Consider the following 9188-nt stretch of genomic DNA (forward strand, 5'->3'; position numbering starts at 1 on the left):
AATGTCGTTGTGTTTTGTGAAATAATATTGTGCTTTGTGAACTGTTGTTGTGTTTTGACCCTCAGGGCCACTGTAGGGTCACACAATCTGATAGGTCACCAAAATACGATGCAACACCTGTTAATAATGCAGTTTGATCATCCAGCGGTGGGTGGCAGCAGTGTGCGTCGTGGAGCCTTGTCTGCCGGAAATAAAAAATCCCAAGAAGAAGACGGTTGTCGCGTTTTGATTGGATAACTGTAAAGTTTGTTTCAGACATGGCCGAAACAGCCGAAGGAGCGCAAGGAGGACAGTATTTTAACAAAGAAAGAACAAAATACAGCCCCGAGGAGGAGGCCAAGCTTGAAAGGCAACATTTCTGGAGAATAATCGATGCTTTTAGATTTTACAGGTATAATAAAAATACATCACACATGAGAGTAGACACAGTCAGCGGCGGTTTGTTCCAAATGAACGATAGTGTTAGCAAACAACAATAGCAAATGACAGGTTTGGAGGGAAAACTCCTTATTCAGATAACCAGATAGTTCATCTTTATTCAAGTAGTGGTTCGTGCTCTAATCAAAGTTAACTAAGCTTGCATTTAAACAGGTTCCTGTGGCATTTATTTGCTCATTTTCTTACTTAAACTCGACTAATGTCTTAGTAATACTTCTATTCCGCTTTTCCCCCTCCCACACTGCTCTCAAATTGAATCTGATTGGTCTAAGGAATATTGCGATTTAACAGTCTAACCTGGCGACAAAGAGAGTAAATAATGTAGAAAAAACATTTGAACTGGAGGGTCAGACCCACAGTCTGTCAATAAACAGCAACATCAAACCAGGCCTTATCCCATACTGCTCCTGCCATCCCTTTGTGGACACCTGCTCTAACCTGAATTCCCTTCTGTCAGGGTCCATATCCAGGAGCATGTCAAGCGTGCCGAGCGTCAGTTTCACAGCCTACCCCAGCGCCACCAGAATCTGCTGCCGGCTGTTCAGTCCAACCTGGCCCGCATCAGCAAGTGTGCAGACCACAACCAGGAGGTGCTGCAGGCCATCATCCACAACAGCATCCACATGTTTGAGAACATTGAGTATGGCGAGAGGGTAAGGCTTGACTCACACCATGTGCAACATACACTCAATGGCATGGAACCGACCAAGTTAAGTTAGTTGGAGTTTGAATTTCCACTGTGTTGTTTTTTATTTACTCCAGAAATGTAGTTACAGTATGTTGTGTCTCTATGAATTCCTCAGGAGGATCCGAGGAAGGTGCGCCCATCCTCTACGTTTGACATGGACAAGCTCAAGTCCACCATAAAGCAGTTTGTCAGAGACTGGAGTGAGACTGGCCAGGCCGAAAGGGACTCCTGCTACCAGCCCATCATCCAAGAGATCCAAAGACTCTTCCCAAGTGACCAATAGTAGGAAACACACATGCTCGCACACGCAGACTAACACACAAAGAAAAAACATGCATGCCAAGGACATTGATATTCATACTGTGCTGCATATTTTGCCTAGGCATATGTAGAACAAGCAGAAAGAAGTACATGTTGTTGCATAATGTTAAAAACAAACAACTTCTCCATGCGCTATGGTATTAAATCTTCTTATTATGATTTTGATCTTGTGGCTTACTTCATGTTTTCCATATGATATGTGCATTTTATGCATTTTATTATGTCAGTGATGTGTCTAAGGTGAGCGTGCTGGTTCCGGGTGCTGGTCTTGGCCGTCTAGCCTGGGAGATCGCTCGGCTGGGATATATCTGTCAGGGCAACGAGTGGAGCTTCTTCATGCTCTTCTCTTCAAACTTTGTTCTCAATAGGTACAGCATACGCAGACATTAACACTCCTGTGGTCCAGCTGCTTCAAACAACACCTAGGGACTATCATCTTCCTATTCACACATTCATGCAGGATATCTTTGCTTGCTTGAGGTGGAATTATCTGTTAATCACACTTAATCCATATGTGTCAGTGATCATAAAATCCAAACACATCATTCAAATTCAGCTGTTTGGCAGTACACATCTAACCTCGTACTCTGCAGAATGTCACTTCCATCCACCTATGGTCATTTATTTGGACTGCTCCATTCAGGTGTGAAAAGGTGAACTCTCTGACCCTGTACCCTTGGATCCACCAGTTTAGCAACAACAAGAAATCGTTAGACCAGACACGACCTATCAGATTCCCCGATATCAACCCTCAAAGCTTACCACTGGATTCAGACTTCTCCATGGTAGCAGGGGACTTCCTGGAGGTCTACACAGACCCAGGTTAGTAAAATTTGCATGGATCTTTCACCTTTTGTATTCGCCCAGTGCAAAATAGTTCAGTACTAATTTAGGCTTCAATAACTTGTTTAAAGATTATAGATTGTTTTCAGATTTAACTAACCTGGACTTTGATAGTGTTAAATGTCTCCATCAAGTAAAGAATTCAGTTATATGTTTTCTCGAAGGAGCACACAATTAAATGCACCAAAGTAAAATATATTATTTTGAATGGAATATAAATGACAAATAATTGGTCATTGATGAACTGTGCTCCTTATCAGTATTCATTTATAAAAGTGTTCACGTTTCAAGCATCTGTTTCTGTCAGATTCCTGGGACTGTGTGGCTACCTGCTTCTTTATCGATACAGCTCACAACGTCATACAGTATGTGGAGACCATCTGGAACATTCTTAAGCCTGGTGGAGTTTGGATCAACCTGGGTGAGTGAGTTTGTAGAAAAGAGATTCACACACGAACACTTAAGGTAAACATAATGTTTTCATTGAGTAGATAACATACTGTAGCAACTGGTGAAGTTAAAAAAGACAAACACACTATTAATGGTTCTCATTTTTTGATGTTTCAACTTACTTAGTAATGCTTCAGGTACAGTGACAGTGATACTTAAAGCAGCATGCCCCTTAGTGTGCTGAACGTAGTTGGTCAAATTACCAGAAAAAACTGTTGAGAATCTGTGAAATGTAATGTTATTCCATACTGGAAAAAAAAATCTTCAAAGATTCATTTGTTAACTGCAATGCATTTTTTCTGTTTAATATTTGTTTCAACAAATATTGGTGCAACATTTTCTGCTATCAGAATACATTGTAATCACATCTACAGTTATCAAAAGTTTGGGCGCACCTACTCATTCAAGAGTATTTTGTTATATTCACTATTTTCTGCAATGGAGAATCATTTTGAAGACATCAAAATGTAAAATAACACATATGGAATCATGTGGTAAACAAAAAAGTGTTAAACAAACCAAAATGTGTTTCATATTTTAGATTCCTCAATGTCGACACTGTTTGCCTTGATGACAACTTTGCACACGATTGGCAGTATCTCAACCAGCTTCATGAGGTAGTCACTTGGAATAGTTTTCAATTAAGAGGTGTGCCTTGTCAAAAGTTAATTCATGGAATTTCTGTTCTCCTTAATGCATCAGTTGTGTTGTTGAGGTTGTGTTGGTATAATAGCCCCATTTGACTACTGTCAAGAACTAATGAACTACGTAAAGAGAAACGACAGTCCATTACTTTAAGACACGAAGGTCAGTCAAGCTGGAACATTTCAAGAACTTTGAGAGTTTCTTCAAGTGCAGTCGCAAAATTCATCAAAGTCTGTGAGGAAACTGGCACCTCTAAGAACTGCTCCAGGAACAGAAGGCCAAGAGATACCTCTGCTGCAGTTCATTAGAGGTAACCAGCTTCAGAAATCACCAATTAATGGCACCTCAGATTAGAGCCAACATCAGTGCTTCCCAGAGTTCAAGTAGCAGACACATCTCAACATTAACTGTTCGGAGGAAATTGCGTGAATCTGACCTTCATTGTCGAATTGCTGCAAAGAAACCGCTACTGAGGGAGACCAATAACAAGAAGAGAATTGCTTGGGCCAAGAAACACAAGGTGTGGACATTAGACCAGTGGAAATCTGTACTTTGGTTTGATGAGTCCAAATTTGACATGTTTTGTTCCAACTGCTGTGTCTTGTGAGACACAGAGAAGGTGAATGGATGGTATCTGCATGTGTGGTTCCCACCATGAAGCATGGAGGAGGAGGTGTGATGATGTGGAGGGGCTTTGCTGGTGGCACTGGACCATCATTTGTTTTCAACAGGACAATGACCCAAAACAGACTTCCAGGCTCTGTAAGAGCTATCTGACCAAGAAGCTGAGTAATGGTTGCTGCATCAGATGACCTGGCCTCCACAATCACCTGACCTAAACCCAATTGAGATGGTTTAGGATGAGTTGAACTGGAGAGTAAAAGAAAAGCAGCCAAAAGGTGCTCATCATATGTGGGAACTCCTTCAACACTGTTGGAAAACCATTCCATGACTAACTCATGAAACTGGTTGAGAGAATACCAAGAGTGCGAAGTTATCACAGCAAAAGGTGGCCACTTTGAGGAATCTAAAATATGTAAGATATTTTGGTTTGTTTTAACATGATTCCATATGTGTTATTTTATAGTTTTGATGTATTCAGTATTGTCCTATAATATAGAAAATAGTAAAAAATAAAGAAAAACTCTTGAATGAGTAGGTGTGTCCAAACTGTTGACTGGCACTGTATATTTGACCTGTCATTAGCAAATTTAAAAAAAACCACAACACAATGAACAGGATGCAGTTTATTTTAAGGAGTTTTGGGGTGAATTGTTCTTATTCAATAGAACGTACAATTGTTTGACACAAACATTGTCTTATGAACAGGTTGATAGATAAAGGTTTAAAAGCGATCTTTTTGTATCTCATGTGTTACATATCTCATGTTTCTTCAGGTCCACTGCTGTATCACTTTGAAAACATGGCCAATGAGCTCTCAGTTGAACTTAGCTACGAAGACATTAGGACAGTGATGGTTAAAATGGGCTTCCACATAGAGGTAAACCAAGAACTTTAATTCATATTCATGACTTAACTTTGTGTTTCTCTCTCGAAAAATGTAAAACAGAATTCACATTTCTCCTGCAGGTGGAGAAGGAGTCTGTGCAGACCACCTACACAGAGAATGATCGCTCTATGTTGAGGTACGTGTATGACTGTGTCTTCTTTGTGGCACGGAAACCTGGAGATCTGTATTTTAACTGTCATGAAGATGACCAACAACAGAGTTCGCCACCAGCCGCAAAGTCACCACGACGAGAGGGAACAGACTGTCTGACGTGACAGGAAATTCTTTGACTAGAACAGTAAACTCAAAGGAGCACAACCATTGGCTAAGAGAGGATTGGGCTGACGAGATAAAAAAAAAAAGAATACGGACACAGAAGAAAAAAAAATCTGTGGACATAAACTTTCTTTTTTGTGACATTTTTTTTTTTTTGTAACGCATCGTGTGGAGACATGTTCTCAACTCCAGAAACCCTGCTTTTAGGAGGGAGGCACACTAAGTACCTGAATGTGGAATAGGAACTATTGCAGTACTGTGTTATCTCTTGGACCTGAAAAATGTGCATCATCATATGCTAAAGTGGTATGCTGTAGTGGAATACTCTGCAGTGCATGAAATGTGGTGATCCTGAATACTCGACGTCCCCTGATGCCTGGGTTTGAGTTGAGTCAGATAGCTCTGGCTGCTGTTCTGCTTTAGTGGTGGCTTGTGTGTCAGCTGTAAGCCATGAAGTCTATTCCTTTTAATTAAGGCCTGGAGTTTTACTCATTCCCATGTACATTGACATTCACAGCCTGAGATTGTGTGACTAAAGAGTGTGGCGTGTACATTTAAAATCTATTTATTTTTTCAGATATGGTGCCAATAAGTACATCTACTCATTTCTATTGATCATCAGTCAACATTGAAAATGTAATCAAAACTGTTTCAGCTTTTCAGGTTGTCTTAAAGTTTGAAATTACTTTCTTCAACTTTTGGTTGTTTCTAATCACACTTTGGAATAAAGCAAAACATTTTAACAATATTAGAGTTTACCAGAGTTTTACTATATTATTCCGTTTGATCTAGTTTTAACACAAACATAACACCAAAACTCATTTTTACTGAAAAATCAAAAGCATGTTAGATCTGTTTCACAGTATACATGACTACAAAATCACAGGTGGAACCAATAACGATAACAATGGCTCAGTTCCAAGTGTCACAAAACTAAATAAGAGACTCATTAATTTTGTTAATTACACCCTTTGTTTTTCCTTTTGTGATCGGTCAAAGTGTTTGTTGTGAAAATATTTTTGAGAGTTTCAAAAAAATACATAAACAGATAAATTACACAGATGGATATTTGCATTAAAACCATGTGGTGTATGTTGAAAGGCTGAAACGTCACTATGGAGTGATTTATGAATGTAAACTTTCAATGAAATTTGGTTTTGTAAATGGTACACCGGGTAATTATATATTAATAACTGACATGATTCATAATCTATATTGGTACATGTGCAATGAGCAGAAGGCCACAAATGAGTCATATTGGTTTATATGACATTAATGTGATCCGGTTGAACTGAGAGATGCGTATGTGTATCTCTCAGTTCAATGCATGCAAGCACAGACATGAATGGGACCCCACATCGCCCCATGTTTTCTGTAGAGTACTCTGATTAAACACAAATGTATTTATGAATAAGCACCATGTGAGAATAATAACAGTTGAAATAACTGCGGTATTAAACAAGGCCCCTCTACAAGATAGGACCTTACAGATCACCTGATAAAGCACCAAAGTTATTGTTAATCATATTACCTCAAACCAATTTTCCCACATTGAACCTGGTGCTTTTGGGGGGATCTGGGGGCTAGGGCTGTACCCAGTAGTGATGTAATGATGAACCTAATGAGATGAAAGCATAAAAACACATAGCAGTCTATGTGACATGATTGTTCCCACTAGAGAAGAATGGAGGGTCTGTGTTTCCCATAGGCAGTGACCAGACAGCAGTACTCTGTTCTTTATATTTTCTTATGTTAGACTTGAAATACTTTCGCCATTATAGGTTATCCAGTATTGAAAAGCATCCCAAAAGGTCCTGGTTAATATACAAGACAGAAAAATATGTTCTATTTATGTATCTGAGTTAAAGAAAATACAGATATTTAAATCTAAATTAAACATTTGATGTAAGAAGTCATTATACACGGGTAAATCTCGTTCATTGTAAAATGAGCTTCTTTAGCCTGAGGTTGCACTGGAAAAGAGAGGTGCAACCGGTGCTAAAAGTTTTGTGGTGGGTTGGATCAGCGAGAGCCTCTCGCGAGGTTAGAGTCAGGTTATGCTTATGATCTCGCGAGAGTTTCACAAATCGTACCTCCGGCCGCTCCAGTATCAACCATGTTTTGTCGACTGTACGCACCATCTATGCTAAACACAGGCGTCGGTAAGCAGCTTGTCAGTGTTCTTAATAAACGTGTTCTGGTTTACTGCCTGTCTTAACCGTGCACCAATAAGCTGGTTTTCATGGCAAAGAGACGTGCAGAGGACACTTTACTTCACGACTCTAAAAGATGTTACCGCGCACTTTGCGGTATTGACATGCAGTTGGAAAGCATGGTGGCCCCTAAGAGCCCGCCGTCCCTGCTGGCTTTGTTGGGCAGCCGCTGCAGAAAGAGGCCGTATTACTTTGAAGAGCCAGAGCAGCCGCAGCAGCAGCAGCAGCAGCAACAGCAGCAACAGCTAGAAGAAGCGCCTCTTTACCGCAAGACTACACATTGCTGCGACACAAGGAAGCATGCGCCTGATGTTTATACAGTGCCGACTTCTGCAAGTTTCCAGGAGCGTCGCAGCTCCATTAAACCCTCAAACTCAAAGAAACGACCTAGAGAAGATTCCGTGGGTTCAGAGACTGCTTCCAAAGCTAATGATGAAGTAAGTTATTGAGAATATAGTACAAGTCCGCACTGCTGATTGCAGGGTTGCGCAGAGAAAGTGCAATGGCAGTAAATGTCCACCAGATGTCACCCTTTACCAAATATGGTGTGGCTATAGTCCCAACTACCCATCAAAATCTGGCAAAGTTTTGCTCAAGTTTGTCTGTATCAGCAGGATAAAACTAGACTATAATGTTACTGTTATAGCTGCTTTGTACATTTTTTCCTGAGCTCAATTTTTCTCTCTCTTTCTCATCACGTTCAGGCGGATGCAGACAGCACCACTGAAGACTGCACATTCAACTCATTCCAGTATTGGAGGGTCCCCTTGCCTGAACTTGACCTCTCACTGCTAGAAGATGCCAGTGCCCAGTCCCAAACAAAAGACAAGTCAAAGGTCAAAAACTCTTCAGATGCCATGGAGACCTGAAGGTGAAAGGTGCAGCGAGACTGTTACACTCTGTGATGACGTCAGTTGGAAAATGTTGTGATACTTTTCAGCAGATGAACACATCAGATGCACTTTAGCAACACTTGAGGTTGCTTGAAATTCATCCAGGTCAAGGTACTCCTGTCAGATGGATAGTAAGACAGCCCCATGCTGCTGCTGCAGGATGTCATTGTTGACTTACAGTAGGTGAAGCAACAATGAGATCTGCACTGTAGCAATACAGTTGTTACAATGGTGACCAAAATGTGGTAATTTTTTTTTAAACTATGGAAATACACCCATCTTCAAGTTGTACATAGTTTATTAACACGTTTTCTTTTAAAAATAATATCCACATTGAAAATGGCTTTGTGTGAAAAGTATTTCACATTTCCAGTGTGTGACTGACTTTTGTTTTGTGCAGAAGCTTCATCATGCAAACCTAGTATACAAAATATATGTGCATAATACTACTAATGAGATTAGGTATGAAAAGGTGGGTCTGCACATGACAGTTCATATTATTATCATTCTATAATATTTTTCCGATCTCTAGAGTTTTAGAGGTTGTGGGAAGTAAGAGATTTTTTTCATATAGTTTGTTTAAATGCTCAGTGTGTGTACTTTTACTATATGTTACTGATACACATCATTGCCGATCAGAGTTCATTGTTACAGTTGCTTGTTTTTATTGGCAATAAAACAGTTTCTAAAACTTTATATGCTCTCCATTGTTTTTATTTTAGTTTAATTTAAAATGTATTTAGTTTTATTCAGTTGTTTTTATCAATGTATTTGTCAGGGGCAGCGTCCTTTCATCAGCAGAAAAATGGTCTGATGTTAAGTCCCACTCCTCTCAAAAACATGTTTTGCATGTTGTTCCTTGGCTTGCATGTTTGACCTTCACTATGCAGATTGATAGAAGTGCAGTATTT

The 9188-nt window shown here is 39.8% G+C and overlaps 1 protein-coding gene across 2 annotated transcripts; it reads left to right on the forward strand.

The window, feature by feature from the left end:
* Positions 1–225: 225 nt before the first annotated feature.
* carnmt1 (carnosine N-methyltransferase 1) lies at positions 226–8973 on the forward strand. Of its 2 annotated transcripts, none has more exons than XM_044367386.1 (9): positions 226–391; positions 896–1091; positions 1242–1408; positions 1675–1815; positions 2091–2269; positions 2598–2711; positions 3282–3357; positions 4783–4886; positions 4976–5075. In XM_044367386.1, the coding sequence occupies exons 1-8, from the start codon at positions 258–260 to the stop codon at positions 4802–4804; spliced, it is 1029 nt and encodes a 342-aa protein (XP_044223321.1). In that variant the 5' UTR covers positions 226–257; the 3' UTR covers positions 4805–4886; positions 4976–5075. The 2 variants fall into 2 exon arrangements, with proteins under 2 accessions (XP_044223321.1, XP_044223312.1); XM_044367377.1 differs by lacking the exon at positions 3282–3357 and adding an exon at positions 8089–8973 and having other exon boundaries at positions 229–391; positions 4976–7821.
* Positions 8974–9188: the final 215 nt, after the last annotated feature.

This window comes from Thunnus albacares, chromosome 2 (assembly GCF_914725855.1).
Source record: "Thunnus albacares chromosome 2, fThuAlb1.1, whole genome shotgun sequence".
NCBI lineage: Eukaryota > Metazoa > Chordata > Actinopteri > Scombriformes > Scombridae > Thunnus > Thunnus albacares.

Excerpts from the sequence above, each read along its gene's own strand:
- carnmt1 (XM_044367377.1), top strand. The coding sequence starts at position 258 with ATGGCCGAAACAGCCGAAGGAGCGCAAGGAGGACAGTATTTTAACAAA. Across the intron at positions 392-895 it reads GATGCTTTTAGATTTTACAG|GGTCCATATCCAGGAGCATG; the intron begins GTATAATAAAAA and ends CCCTTCTGTCAG. Across the intron at positions 1,409-1,674 it reads CTCTTCCCAAGTGACCAATA|TGATGTGTCTAAGGTGAGCG; the intron begins GTAGGAAACACA and ends TTATTATGTCAG.